This window comes from Haliotis rubra, unplaced genomic scaffold (assembly GCF_003918875.1).
Source record: "Haliotis rubra isolate DU_JTF1 unplaced genomic scaffold, ASM391887v1 Scf456, whole genome shotgun sequence".
NCBI classification, from domain to species: domain Eukaryota; kingdom Metazoa; phylum Mollusca; class Gastropoda; order Lepetellida; family Haliotidae; genus Haliotis; species Haliotis rubra.
This window is the reverse complement of record NW_025767142.1, coordinates 408,564-424,473: the sequence shown is the minus strand read 5'-3', so window position 1 is coordinate 424,473 and position 15,910 is coordinate 408,564. Positions and strand designations below refer to the sequence as shown.

At 44.3% G+C, this 15,910-nt stretch overlaps 1 protein-coding gene across 1 annotated transcript in view; it reads right to left on the bottom strand.

Annotated features, from left to right (window-relative positions):
- The window catches only part of LOC124290091 (dynein axonemal heavy chain 8-like), a 102,175-nt gene that overhangs the window by 17,349 nt on the left and 68,916 nt on the right, over positions 1 to 15,910 (bottom strand). Inside the window, 9 exon segments of the mRNA XM_046726780.1 lie at positions 7,228 to 7,413; positions 8,160 to 8,305; positions 9,200 to 9,243; positions 9,246 to 9,564; positions 10,399 to 10,584; positions 11,638 to 11,746; positions 12,386 to 12,508; positions 13,284 to 13,355; positions 13,390 to 13,517. Coding sequence (XP_046582736.1) covers positions 7,228 to 7,413; positions 8,160 to 8,305; positions 9,200 to 9,243; positions 9,246 to 9,564; positions 10,399 to 10,584; positions 11,638 to 11,746; positions 12,386 to 12,508; positions 13,284 to 13,355; positions 13,390 to 13,517 — 1,313 coding nt within the window.

Genomic DNA, 15,910 nt, shown 5'->3' with positions numbered 1-15,910 from the left:
AGTGCATGTAGAGAATCTCTGACTTAGTGTATGTAGAGAATCTCTGACTTAGTGCATGTAGAGAATCCCTGACTTAGTGGATGTAGAGAATCCCTAACTTAGTGTATGTAGAGAATCTCTGACTTAGTGTATGTAGAGAATCCCTGACTTAGTGCATGTAGAGAATCTCTGACTTAGTGCATGTAGAGAATCTCTGACTTAGTGCATGTAGAGAATCTCTGACTTAGTGGATGTAGAAAATCCCTGACTTAGTGTATGTAGAGAATCTCTGACTTAGTGTATGTAGAGAATCTCTGACTTAGTGTATGTAGAGAACCTCTGACTTGTGTATGTAGAGAATCTCTGACTTAGTGTATGTAGAGAATCCCTGACTTAGTGTATGTAGAGAATCCCTGACTTAGTGTATGTAGAGAACCTCTGACTTAGTGGATGTAGAGAATCTCTGACATAGTGGATGTAGAGAATCCCTGACTTAGTGTATGTAGAGAACCTCTGACTTAGTGGATGTAGAGAATCTCTGACTTAGTGTATGTAGAGAATCCCTGACTTGGTGTATGTAGAAAATCTCTGACTTAGTGTATGTAGAGAATCCCTGACTTAGTGTATGTAGAGAATCTCTGACTTAGTGTATGTAGAGAATCCCCTGACTTAGTGTATGTAGAGAATCCCTGACTTAGTGTATGTAGAGAATCTCTGACTTAGTGTATGTAGAGAATCTCTAAGTGTATGTAGAGAATCTCTGACTTAGTGTATGTAGAGAATCTCTGACTTAGTGTATGTAGAGAATCTCTGACTTAGTGTATGTAGAGAATCCCTGACTTAGTGTATGTAGAGAATCTCTGACTTAGTGGATGTAGAGAATCCCTGACTTAGTGGATGTAGAGAATCCCTGACTTAGTGTATGTAGAGAACCTCTGACTTAGTGTATGTAGAGAATCCCTTACTTAGTGTATGTAGAGAATCCCTGACTTAGTGTATGTAGAGAATCCCTGACTTAGTGGATGTAGAGAATCCCTGACTTAGTGTATGTAGAGAACCTCTGACTTAGTGGATGTAGAGAATCCCTGACTTAGTGTATGTAGAGAATCTCTGACTTAGTGTATGTAGAAAATCCCTGACTTAGTGTATGTAGAGAATCCCTGACTTAGTGTATGTAGAGAATCTCTGACTTAGTGTATGTAGAGAATCTCTGACTTAGTGTATGTAGAGAATCCCTGACTTAGTGCATGTAGAGAATCTCTGACTTAGTGTATGTAGAGAATCTCTGACTTAGTGTATGTAAAGAATCTCTGACTTAGTGTATGTAGAGAATCTCTGACTTAGTGTATGTAGAAAATCCCTGACTTAGTGTATGTAGAAAATCCCTGACTATGTGTATGTAGAGAATCCCTGACTTAAAACCTCTGAGGTGTACTGAGGAGTTTGAATCTTTGATATCAATCTATAAGTAGTGCAGGATAAGTATACAAATATAAAAAATATTTAGATTTTACTAAATTTTTAACTAATCCTGCACTACTTACTCCTGCACTTTATCCCGACAGGCTGGAAGGTGGGCATGGTCATCTGAGGGATCACCACAAAGCCACGTAATAGCAGCCAGCCAACTCAATCAAAGTAATCCCGCACTGGGAAGCGCTGATAACGCACGCTTTATAACAGAGAGCTTAATTAGCGAGGGACGATCAAGTAGCTGTGCATTCGCAAAATAAGACTGGCGCCTTTAAAATGAAAAGAACCCACTAATTTTAAAGCTGGCTGAAGCTTAAGGAATGCAGGCAAAAGCATGGACTTGAAAAACAAGGATAACTCCTTAACTGACATACCTAGTTGTTTGTGAAGAAAACAACTCATTCCCACATGGTGGTCCGTGGAAGGAAACACAAGGCAGGAGGGTCACTTTCTTAGAATGGCGAAGTTGCTGAGCAACCACCAATGGTCCGGGCTGTGGACATCATGAGACGCCCTTGACAGCCATGTCACGCATAGTAATGACTGGCAAACACTGTGTCCGGACCGCCAAAAACAACCTTGCATAATGGATGACACAGTGCAATTACTGTGAAGTGCCATAGTCGAAGCAAGTGCCTCGAACTTACCGTGGGGATGAGAGGACGTAGGAGGAGTCCAGCCCAGCCGCTTTATATGCCTGAAGAATGGTTGTTCTTAACCATAAGGCAATAGTGTTTTTGCTGACATCTGACCTGCGGCGCTTCGGGACAGTGGAAGAAATAACGCTTCCTTGTACCACGAACGCCTTTGGTGCTATCAATGTAAGTTTTGAGCGCACGAATCGGGACATAACAGTAATTCCGCGATCGCCTTCAGAGCCAACAATACCAGATGATAATGGCGGGATGGAAAACTGGCGATCAGGTTGTCCTGGTAGTTGGTTTTAGCGATGAAATCCCAACACATACCTAAGTGCACAGAACCATGACGCACTGACGTTCAAACTTGATCCTAGTCACGCCAAGGCGTGAACCTCACTCACTCTCTAGCCGCGAGTCGCTAATGACAACAGAAATGCCGTCTTCCTGGATAAATCAATGAGGGAAGCGCTATCAAGAGGTTCATAACGTGCACCACCGGAGATGGTCTAAAACAGTGTTGAGATTCCATGCCGTGGGATCTAAACTTCAACTTCTGGTCTTCAAGTCGAATGAGCCAAGCATGGCCTGTAATTCTGGGATTTTGGAAATCCTTCTGTCAGTGGGAATCGCTAAAACAGGAGCTAATTCGTCAGCCAAATCACGGGCAATGGTGCCTCCCTTCAGACGCTTCTGGACGTTCGGAGATAAAGTAAGAAATCTGCTATGAACTGAGGAGACACAGTCAGCTTTTGATCCTGCTTCTTGGTAACACAAAACGCGTTCAAACGGGCACTGCCACTTGTCGCCATACAAATGTCTAGTAGAAGTTCTGTGCTTGTCGCCCGATGGCTTTGGCTGCGCTCAGCCCGAAAACCCTTAGCACTCAGTGCTTTCTGCAAATGGTCCATGCGTGCAGATTGAATCGGTCTGGAGCGGATCGCGATGAAGATGGCCGTGAGGGTGCACTAGAACGTTCCTCCACGTGGGTAGAGGGAAGGGATCTCCTTACCACTAGACTTTGTAGAACGGGAAACCAGTTCCTGGCTGGCCACTGCTAGGCGCACACCAAAATTAGTCGTAAGCAAGTTGTCTCCCTTGACTTTGCGAGAACTTTGGGTAATAATAGAACTGGTGGCGGAACGCGATAATGCCGCTGAAGTCCCTCCCATGATAGGTTGAGAGCATCCACCGCCCAAGCCGCTGGATCTGGGACTGGGGACACATACACTGGCAGTTGATGGTTTTGGCTGGTGGCAAACAGATCTATGTTTGGATAACCCAGTCGCGTGACTTAAAAGAGTGAAGGCCTCCCTTTGTAGTAGCATCCACTCCGTTAGGAGCAACTCTTGTCGGGTCTCGAGAGCGCCTGCTAGTATATTAGCGGCATTCCCGAATATGCCGAACTCTCAACAGAATGTGGAGATCGCCGACCAGTTGAAAGAGCCGAAATGTCTGATCGAGGAGAAACTGTGAGTGTGTTGGACCCTTGCCTTCGTTATGTACCATACCTGACCGTGGTGCTTGTCTGTAGCCACTAGAAGACAAGTTCCTGCGAAGTCGGATGTGCCCAATGATGAATAGCGAGGATCACGCCTCCAACTCCAGACTGTTTATATGCCAGTTGATGTGTTGACCCGACCACAGGCCGGAGGCTGTCTGGTCGTGTAAGTGGCGCCCAACCCTGCAGGGGCGTCCACGAACAGTTGGCAATCCCGGAGGCTGCTCTGTCAAAGAGACTCCTCTAAGGCGTTCAATGGGCAAAGAGTCCACCAAAGAAGATAGCGATGTAACTGGGTGGAAGGCAAAACCATTGATGAACGTCTGCCCGGCGAAATGTATGGTTGAAGAAACCGGCTGCAGAGGGGCCAGAAGTTGAAGGCGCCCTCTGCTGGTAAGATCCTGCGCCCGGCGTCCAACAATCCCAGAAGTGACTGCCACTCTCTGAGGGACAGAGGTTGGGAGAGTGCACGTGGAATCAGAGACTGAATCTTGTCCCCACCTGTCCAGGGAATCTGAACTGAGGTTCTTGTCCGTCTGGAAATGGCCTCCGATGAAAAAGGCGTCAGGAGGTGTGAGAGTGGGAACAAGCTCCCATTTGTCCAAGTTGACCCAGCCACTAGTTGGCGCAACAGGCGAAAGGGGTGAAATCCCGTTGTTGTATAAGAAGTAGAGCGGTCTATAACAGGTGCATAAGGCAATGCGTCCAGATGCGAGGGTCGAAATTGATGCCCCTCAAATGTAGATGCGGGAAATAGGAGTTGTGATACGTGTGAACAACCACGGGGGCGGGTTGAAATTCCAAATGGGAGGACAGCCCATTGCCGAAATGTTGATTGTTGAAAATAAAGCGCATGAGGTACTTCCTGTGGCTGGGGTATTGGAACATGGGAGGTATGCATCCTGTAGGTCCAGGCTGATGAGAAAGTCGTTGGCGCATACCATAGATTTGAGGTATTAGAGGGCGTCATTCCGAAGGTCGCGGAGGGCGTTCCAGGAAAGAATCTCGTTGAAATAGGACAGATTGTGAATCATCCTCATTTTCGCGGACCCTTTCTTCGGCACTAAGAATATTGGAGAATAAAACCCTGGTGTTATGATGGGATCACGGGGAGTTAGATGGCTCTTTTCTCCAACAAAATGCAGCTATGTTCTCGCTAGAAGGTTGTATTGAACCTGAGAGTGATTGTGCGGAGGCGGAACATTGTCAGAAGGTGGTCGAGGAGGAGAGGAGCAGAAACCCCTACCTCAATATATCGGTGACGTATGGATCCTCTAGGATGGACCAATTTTCCCAAAGATCCCTATTCTCCCACCTACGGTGTAGGATAAACTGGGACGACTGGAGGTGGGAGTGTCCAGTGATGCGTGTCCCTCACTTCACTTGCCCCTTCGCTGGCCGTCGCCCTGCATGAGCACGGCGCTGACGTTGATATCCACCCTGTCTGATCTAGGCTTGGCACCACGTCCCTGCCACCTGCAGAGGCGCTTTGAGTTTCTGGCACTTCCCGAACAGGCGATGGCACCGGCTGGTAGGTGTTGGATGACGTGGAGGCGGGGCGTTGTCCTTTTGAAAGCGCTTTCAAAGCAGTCTCCCCTTTGCAAAATCACACACCTGCCGATAAACATCATGAATGGCATCGTTAAACAGTGACGAACCCGGTGACCAGGGTTGGTGGAATAATTTCCGCTGAAATTCGAATCCCATGAAGAAAAGGAGAGGAAGCCTTGCCGACGAATTACGCTACGCACGTTGGCAAGCGCCGACCTAAGGTGTTCACGCGAGGTCAGTGATCACTTTACTCCTGCCATAGCATCATAGTTGTAAAAGATGATCCAGTCGATCCGGTTTATTTCCTTTTAAGATCCTGAGTGATGGCATCGTCGCTGACGTAATGCCGATATAGAGGAGGAGCATTGCTTAAGCTCTAAGTCCAAAGCGACCCTTGTATCCTGAACTTTATAGAGGACATACAGAGGAAAGAACCTGTCACACGTTTCTATTTCTCATCCACCTTTAGTCACTGTCTGGCAAAGTCCAAGCCATGAATAGGATAGTCATCACGACGTGACTCTCTAGAAGCTTTAATAGTTGGGTTAGAGACATTCCCATTAAATCTTCATCAAGGGTAGAGATCTCTCTGACCGCCTTCATTAATGCTGGTAACATTAAGGAAGGTGAGTCCCAAATAGTAAGTGACTTTGCAACATCAGGGCCTGGTGAAGGGACTGAGGCTATTAAGCGATCAGCAATCCAGTCAAACACGTGATCAAAGCCAAGGTGATTAGGAGCCCGCGTCTTCCTCATAGTCTGGGGCAGTCCCTCCTCTGAGAGGACGGTGAACAGAAACGGCAAAGGGGAACGGCTTACTGGCAGACGCTTTAGCAGAAGACGTTTACTACGAGGTCTCGAGGTCGACCTATGTTCGTTCTGCGAGACGATGGGACGAACGGAGACGTTAAGCGTAGGGCACAGGAGCAGACAAAGTTGACAAGATAGGCACCGATGCTGAGAGGGCAGAGGCCGAAATGTCGTCGGAGGTGGCAAAGGTGGCAAGGCGCTGGAGGCTTAGAGGAGAGGCGCCCGATGTAGCTGGTGGCATAAACGGCATAGGCGCTGATGTACCGGCTTGACCTGGATAGTAAAGTCAAGAGAGTGCTGAGCGTGGATACATCAAACTGCTGGTGGCCATTATGGCGTTTGCATCATAGACGCTCTGAGGTGATTGGAAACCCGTATGTGGTTGATACGCGATAAGGCGCCTGCCCCGGAACACTGGCTGGGGTGTCTGATAATGGCGCAAACTGCTGGCCCCATCGGTCGTTGTGGAGATGACATCGGCAACAGCGGAGGAGGTGGTGAGGGAGTGCCAAAGCGCCGGTTGCCGCCGCCGCGATCCAAGCGCCAGACGCTGCAGCTGTTTGAAGCGCCAAACGCTGTAACACCTTCGCGACATAAGCGGCGTAAGACATAATCTGAATGCTGGTGACAGGCGATTCGTTGACACAGTTGACGCCGCGCAACACTTGACGTGACGTAGTGGTCGCCAAGACCGGTGTCAAGTAGTAGACATACTCTTCCGTCTCTGTTGTCCCAGGCGCTTCTTAACAACCTGTAGATAAACGGAGAAACTCTTGGGTGATAGCACAGCGCAGCTGGCACATTATGGCCAGAGGTACATTGAGTAGTACATTTCAAACATCGGGATGAGGGTCTTTACGAGACTTCCCACCCGACAATGTATACAACTGGCTGTACATAGATCTGCAATGAAGCAGAAAACCCAGTAAACGCACATACCAAGTAATGAATATAACAGCAAAGTTGAGAACAAAAGTCTCAAAATAACTGAAAGTTTAAGAGACCATATAGTGCAGGATTAGTTAAAATCAATCTACATAACCGTAAGATTCCATTTATCCTCTAAAATCATTCTCCCAGCACTTTTTTTCAGTTGAAAACGGGAACAAATAGTCTTTATACATTATCCCAAGGTACAAAGTAGTCAACAAGCAGGGAATGGCTGGGTCTGGTCCAACTGTACTTCTCATTACTTCATGTTCCTTCTAAGCCAGTATAATGAGACATAAAGGTACATTCTGTGGGTAGAGATGACACTCTAGTGTATACACTGACCTCTCAGAGTGGCTGATGGCAGCTTCATACAGAGCAAGAAACTGCTTGAAGGAGATCTGGTAGAGAGGATTCACCTCCCTCATGTACTGGGCAGTGTCGAAACACACAGCAGCTCGCTGTGCAATAGAACGATAACCTTCTCGGGCCTTCAGGATGGAGTCCTCACCCAGCTGCACACGGGCTTGGCTATAATGATGAAAATAATAATAAATAATAACAATTCAATGTTGTGATTTTGGCAGGACAACAGATACTGTGCTAACATATTTGGATGTCTGGGTTTACAACAGTTTTGAGATATAAACATGTTTCATAACACTAGGTACACTGCATGCAAGAGTTGCCCCCCATGAAGATCTAGGTGTGAGTGAGTGAGTGAGTTTAGTTTTATGCTGCTATTAGCAATATTCCAGCAACGTCATGGCTGGGGACAGCAGAAATAGGCTTCACACATTGTGCCCAAATGGGTCAAAACCGGGTCTTCGTCATGACGAGCAAACGCCTTAACCACTGGGCTACCCGACCGCCTGAAGATCTAGGTAGAATAATCAGCAACCATGCTTGTCTAAATAGGTGACTAATATCACATGATCAAGCTCTCTAATTTGGTGGATGTATGTCATGATATCCTAATTGCGTAAATCATGGCTAATGATGACAATGATTGTCTGCTCCAGACTTGATTATTTACAGATCGCTGACCTCTCTGGAATATTGCTGAGTGTGGCATTCAACAGGAAATAAGAACCAAAACAAGAGTTGCCATGCTATAAGTATCACAATACACAAATGCAGGCCATATCTTCTAGTACTGAATCTTAATGACATATGTGAAAACAATGACATGAGAAGATATAGTCAAGGGCTAACCCCAATTACACAATTAGAAATGGAATATATTTAAGAAACAGAAAATGTTCAGACTCCACTACCTCTCCAGTGTTTCATCATACAGCTTCTTAAGGTCGGCCAGTCTCTTGGTGGCCTGGAGGTCATTCATCAGCCGAATGTCGGAAGACAGCTGGTTACGCATCTGCTGCTCCAGGCGGTGCAACTGTTCCATGTTCTCCAGCTTTTCCTGGGATGGGAGAGAATAGTGTCATGATAGAAACATTGGTGCTGTACTTCACATGCTGTTAGTCTTGTACATGCCCATAGAACTCCACACAAAGTAGACAGAGCTTCCAGTCAACTGACTGGCTGACTGACTGAGTTTGGTTTTACGCCGCTTTTAGCAATATTCCAGCAACATCACGGCGGGGGACACCAGAAATGGGCTTCACACAGTGTACCCATGTGGGGATTCGAACCCGGGTCTTCGCCGTGACGAGCCAACGCTTTAACCATTAGGCTACCCCACCGCCCCCTACCAGTCAACACTTCTCTCTGGTTATTGTAATCTCTGTGGTGATTTCAGACTGGTATTAGCTCATAGCAACTTAGCTTGGCTGTAACTTGTAAGAGGCATCCATGAGGAATGATCAGACTTGCTGACATGTTCCACTATGTGTTATCAACCTCTATCAGTGTAGGAAAATGATCACAATATCAAACACTGGTTTTCTTCAGAATGCTTACATTTGCTAACATAAGTTGAAGTGAGTGAGTGAGTTTTATGCCGTTTTAGCAATATTCCAGCAATATCATGACGGGGGGACACCAGAAATGGGCTTCACACATTGTACCCATATGGGGAATCAAACAAGTCATTGGCATGACGAGCAAACGCCTTAACCACTGGGCTATCCCACCATCCCCTTACAGCTGGAATACTTCTGACTGGGGCATTAAACAACCAGGGAAAAATCAAGAAGATGAGCAATTACAAAGCACATAGCAACACTGATCATCAAGTGGACCTACAAACTTCCACTTCATACAGTCTGACAACTCTTTAACAATAACAAATAGTGAGGATCTGTAAAGCACAGTGGAACTGAAGACCTTCAAAAGATTTCTACTGTAGACTGACCTGTCTGAGAGCAGTCCTCTCGTTCTCCAGCCGTGACTTCTGTGGGCCATGAAGACATCGAGCAGCTCCTCCTCCACACACTGGCGACACTGCTGGAAGTACATGACGCTGGAGTAGGCAGCCAGCTGCTGGGGCACCTGATGGGGCTCCACCGTCGTGTGAAGGAACAGACGGAAGTGGGGGTCACACTCCACCTCATGATCCTCCACGATCACCTTGAACCTGGACTTGCCATTGATGAAGTTGGAGCTGGACTGGATGGTGTCGCGGAATCGCTGGTCCCGAGCCAGCTCGACCATGTTGCAGTCAGTGACCAGCAGTGGCGTGCCGTCAGCCAGGCAGTTCTCAAGCTGAGATCTCATCTCCTGGACACAAGTTTCAGACATAGTGATATCAGTAGTGTCAATACCACACAAAACAGTTATAGGAGAAAAAATATCTACCTGATCATATACTGTACATTAACATAAATAATAACCAGCAGCTCTCACTGGCTACGCACAGCCAGACTGGATGCATATATATGGGCCGACCTCATTCCCTAAACAGTCATATTACATTTTCTTTTCAGAGGTGAGGTGAGGTGAAATTGGGTTTTACGTCGTACTTGAGAATATTTCGCTCATATGACGACGTGCATGCATGTGTATGTGTATGTGCGGCTGCTTGTACTAGCCCAGACTTAGGCTGGTTTTATAGTGCTAGCCCACTGAGATACCATGCCGCAGTGAAGCATGAATACCCCACTCAGACACATTATACTGACTCCGAGCCGACCAGTCCTTGTTGTACCCATTAATGCCGAGCGCCAGGCAGGGATTCTTTTCAGAACTTAACTTAGTAACTATGGTATACCAAAAGTTCATTTGCAACATCTTCTGGATTCAGTTACATAATAGGTCCTCCGTGCCCAATATTTTCTGTTAAATTGAGGACTCAACTGCAGCTATCAAATGTAGTTTGGCTTGCAGGAATTAATTATTTACATGTAGCTATAACCTAGTTTTAATATTGTTGCACAAAACAACATTCACTTTATCTGCAGTAGACAAGAATACGCAACATTTCACGCAGCACAATTTAATACAAATACTATTCTTCTAACATTCAACTAACTAAATATAACCTGGAACATGCATATGTCAAGTTACATGTTCATAGAAAAAAAAAGATGTAAGGTATGAGTTGATGTGACGTACATGGTATTTGACCTCCACCAGCTCCTTGCCGGTGAAGTACAGATTCAGCCAGTCCAGGACACGGGACGTGGGGTCACAGATGAGGGGCCAGGCCGTGGTGCTCTTCTCCTGCATCAGGAAACATGCGTTCTCCAACACAAGACGTGTTGTCGGCAGTCCGATCATCTCCAGGTGCATCACATCAAGCTGTAGGCAAATACTCAACATTATCACATGCACTAGAAATCTATTAAAATCAACTTTAACATTTTGAATGTAAATGACTTCAAACAGGTAGGTCTTCTCAAATTACTTAGCTTGGGTGAGTGAGTATGGTTTTAGGGGGCTTTTAGCAATAACATGATTGGAAGTACCAAGAAAGCGCAGGAGATGGACTGATTTAGGTTTAGCAAAGTTATTTGGCATTGTCCAAGATACCACAGAGGGTACACAAGGAATGGCCTTCACACATTGTAACTGGGTGGGGTATTGAAACTAGGTATTTAGTAACGAGTGAACACTTTAACCACCGGTCTGCCACAAAGTTTACCTTACAACTTTGGTGTCATTAAAAAGCCTAATCCCTTAGGTTACCCTTCTTCACCAACAGCTTAAACAATACCACTTTACATTCAACCAATAAGGACCAATACCAAATCGCCATTTTCTCATCGTGAAATTAACTGAAATGTTGCTAGTTTCACCACCAATTAAATTAAATTATGTTTTGAACATCTGAATCTTGATAAAGACTTGAAAACATTAGAAATTGTGAACCTCATGATGTTGAATTCTGGCAGCAACTTGTGTATCAGGGCTCGAGTTAAGAGATGTTTTCCTTCTTGCACTGGGTGCAACCTAAGATAAAGACCTAGTTGCACCAACCAAATTCCAGTTGCAACGTAGTGTGTTAAAACGTCAGAGGATTTGGTGCACATAAACATATTTCCGTCATGTAGTACCCATGAAACCATAGCAACACAGAGACGCAGCTGATCCCTGTTTACAAGAGCTGAGATGTGTCTATAAATAGCAATGTTTCGTTGCCACAGCTATTCAAAGTTTAGGAGAAAAATGAGCTGACATATTTATGCTTATAATGTTAGATTTATTGTTGATTTATTTCTCCAAAATTTACTTGCACCTTGTGCAAGTTAGACTCATAACTAGGTTGCACTTTGTAATATTGCGTTGCACCAGTGCAAGTAACAAAGTACTAAATCGAGCCCTGTGTATTGTGGCCAGTTTAGATGTACTCACTGGAGTGTAGAGGAACTCGATGAGCTCCATGTTCCTGAAGAGCAGCTTGCGATGCAGAGGCAGACCATGATGCTCACAGACCTGCATGAAGAACTCTCCCATCCGCTTCCTGCAGGTACACACAACATTAATCACATCCCACTGTGTGAGCAACATAGTTTATGGAGATATCTGTATATACTGCTCATACATATGGGTGAGGTGAGGTGAGGTGAAATTGGGTTTAACGTCGTGCTTGAGAATATTTCACTCATATGACGACGTGCATGCGTGTGTATGTGTAGGTGCGGCTGCTTGTACTAGCCCAGACTTAAGCTGGTTTTATAGTGCTAGCCTACTGGGATACCCCACTCAGACACATTATACTGACTCCGAGCCGACCAGTCCTTGTTGTACCCATTAATGCCGAGCGCCAGGCAGGGACCAACAAGTACCATATTTTAACGTCTTTTGGTATGACGCGGTCGGGGATCGAACCCGCGACCTTCCGCTCTCCGGGCGGACGCTCTAACCACTATCATACATATGGGAGATGATTTCAGTATAAACTGTGTAAGAAAGATGAACACTTGAAATCACATATAATGGAATCAAATACTGTGATAACCTAAAGTTGTAAAGTACCATTGCATGAATGAGCTTCTGCTGTTCCCATGTTTCAGATTTTAGGAGTGCTTCCAGTTAATGTCGTACTGACTCTCATGATCACGAAACTACTATTGCCCTGCATGTCTGTTTGACAACCCACCTGGTGTCGATGTTGACAGCTCCACCATATGTGAGAAAGGCGGAGGCAGTGATACAGTTGGCCAGCAACAGCTCGTTACAGTCATTCTCATTGACATGTTGTCTCCACATTGCCTCCTGGGTCCTCATGCTGAAACATGGCACATATCAAGTAGTAACCTAATTTCGTGGATAACCTTGATTCGTGGATCGTGGTAATTATCATGCTATCTTGTAAATAAAGTCTCATATGACGTCACGAAGCAGTACATTTGATGTACACAGAGTACCACGTCTTGCTGACAAAAATGTTCCGAATCTCTACATTATTATATTATAGGATATTTATATAGCACATTTATTATAGGATATTTATATAGCACAAATATCCACGCACTAGTGCATGCTCAAGGCGCTGGTATTTACAGTGAACTCTCGTTAATCCAACACTTGTGGTTGCAGAGAAATATGTCGGATTAACAAAAATGTCGGATTAATGTATTTGTGTGAAAATGTAAGCACACTCAAATCTAATTGTCCAGATAATAGCCCAAGATCACTAATGCCACTAATACCAAATTTTAGTTTTACAAAACGTCAAATAAAAATGATACCGTTTGCAACAACCTTCTCACATCTCGTTGTCTGCTTTCCTATCTGTCATACATAGGTAGTAATATAATGTCTGCTTTTATCCTAGATGTCGTCACATTTGTGTGCACACAAATGGGTGATGATTAATAAATGGTTTGGTAAACAAACATTTCATTCACGAGTGGAACATTAGGCTCAGTAAATAACTAATCAGACAAGATACCAACAAATATAATGACCTCAATCTACTGATGAAGACAGGAATCTCCCAAAGTCTTATTGGTCTGTTCTCCTGTCATTACATGCACTATCCTACCTCTCCAGACACCATCCAACAAATATCATCCACAGCTGCCTTCAGCCTCTCATTCATAGACTGCAGCTCCATCTCCAGGCTGCCTGTTTCTGGACTGCAGCTCCATCTCCAGGGAATGTTTCTGCACTACCGCCTGATCAAACTGACTCTGAAGCTTGTTGACCACCTCCTGGACCCTGGGCAAGTCCGCTTCAGTGAGGTCCTCATCTGGCTCGGAGGATGTTTCTTGAGCATCCTTGTCCGGCTAAACAACCAAACAACAGATTAGGAAATACACAATCTGACCAATGCATAGTCTAACATCCATGGCTTCCAGGTTACGATGAGGCCATCAGATTTCAGTCTCACTGACATTTAACTTTCTGACTGACTGACTGACTGACCGAGTATGGTTTTACGCCGTTTTTAGCAATATTCCAGCAATATCACGGCGGGGGACACCAGAAATGGGCTTCACACATTGTACCCATGTGGGGAATCGAACCCGGGCCTTCGGCGTGACGAGCGAACGCTTTAACCACTAGGCTACCCCACCGCCCCTTTAACTTTCTGCAAAGTTTTGACAGTCACTTGATAATATCTATGTCAATACATGTTATCCCATAGCCATTGATCAGCATCATTGTACAGTCAGTACACAGTGTAAGCCATGCTGTACAATCTTACTGGCAGCTTTATTACTCACATTACTTATTTAACAAAATACACAGGCAAGAACATCTCATGAGCTCACCATTTTATAAAGGATATTATCTTTTGGTATTAAGCTTTACATGGAACTTTTGAAAGCCTCCAAATATTAAAGTCTAAAATACATAATCTGTTCTACCAACACATGCTAGAGGTGGATCCTGGAGTTACTAAAAAAAGGGGTTGCTATCATCATCAGAGGTGGACAAACATACTGACTGACATGTAAGGTGTGGAAACGAGGGGCACATGGTTCCTCTGCATGACCCATCTCTACATCCCCCAGTGAAAAGCTAGAAGAGCTATCCTATGACCAACACTGACAATGGTATCACACAACACTGAAGTCTACCTACATCCATACACTAAACTAGCAGCTCCATGAGATACAATCTCCTACAAGACTCCACACTAACACAGACGAACATCGGTGATGAGAGTAGAGAGGATGAAGAATGAACACAGCCTGCCTGAATCAGACCACCCAATACACAATGACAGATTGGATTACCATCACAGAAATAAGAAATCTTAGTGCTTAGACTGGATGTTTTCCAACCTTCACACCAACAAGTCTTATTAGCACTAAGACCACTTTGTGCAAGGTTAACCTCATGCTGTATGTGAGCTTGTTTGAAAAATAAGAGACCAGTGAAGCCAGTTTTTCTGTATTTTATGTTCCGTGAGGCCAAGAGTCTCCAAGAATTGGTCTGTCCTCCCAGGACACTGACCAAGGAAGAAGAAAGACAACACAATACTACCTAACACATCAACACCAACCTGCATCTTGTTTAAGGCCTGTTACAACATGTAACATATTCACTAATATCGTGTGATCACACATCATGAAGTATAAATCTTTTCACTGTGCTTACAAATTATTAAATTTACAGAGTTTAAAGTTATGTTGCAAGATTCATGACAATAATTGTATATGTTGAAAGAGTGAATGGACTTTCTGATATAAGAAGATAAAGATTATGTTTAATTGCTTTATACATCGATATACCATCAGCATCACGAAGAGACCAACCTTTTTCAAATGAACCCATTTCTACCAGCAGCAAGAAGACAAAGTACAACCAAATTACATCTTATCTCGGAACCTCTTCTTCATCACTGATTACAATCATAGCAAAGCTGGGAGAGTTCCTTTACCAAGAACTTCTAGAAGGATACTGTAACAAGCATACACACTGTCTTTAAGTAAATAACGATGAAGTATTGTCCGAGAACATCAACAATTAGATCACCACCACGCTAATCTTGACTTGTAAAACTCATGTCTACTGTCAACAAGTACTGCTTAAGTCTACTGTCAACAAGTACTACTTAAGTCCACTGTCAACAAGTTACTTAATCTACTCAACAAGTACTACTTAAGCCTACTTTCAACAAGTACTACTTAAGTCTACTGTCAACAAGTACTACTTAAGTCTACTGCTAACAAGTACTACTTAAGTCTACTGTCAACACGTACTACTTAAGTCTACTGTCAACAAGTACTACTTAAGTCTACTGTCAACAAGTACTACTTAAGTCTACTCTCAACACAGTGATGATCTAATTGATGTAACTGATGGATTTCAAATAAAATCTATTGCCAGATTTGCTTTAATAATTTACAGTGGCAGGAACAATCAACTTGATGGTGATTTTGTCAAGAAGATTACTGTTGATTTATTGAGATGAAAAACAAATACTGATTTTTAGAGCCACAAATCAGATCTGGGTGCAAAAGTATGCTTGCTTATAAAGTTATGTCAACAAATATTAAATAATCCAAACATGCATCTTATCCTTCCATTCCATGAGATAAGGACTTCCTTAATCCAGCAGTTCTGCATCTACTGTCAACATGCATAGTTAGCTAGTTAACACTGACCCCTCTGTTGAGGCTTGTTGGTAGTTAGTACATGCATGTAATCATATCAGGTTAAGCATATT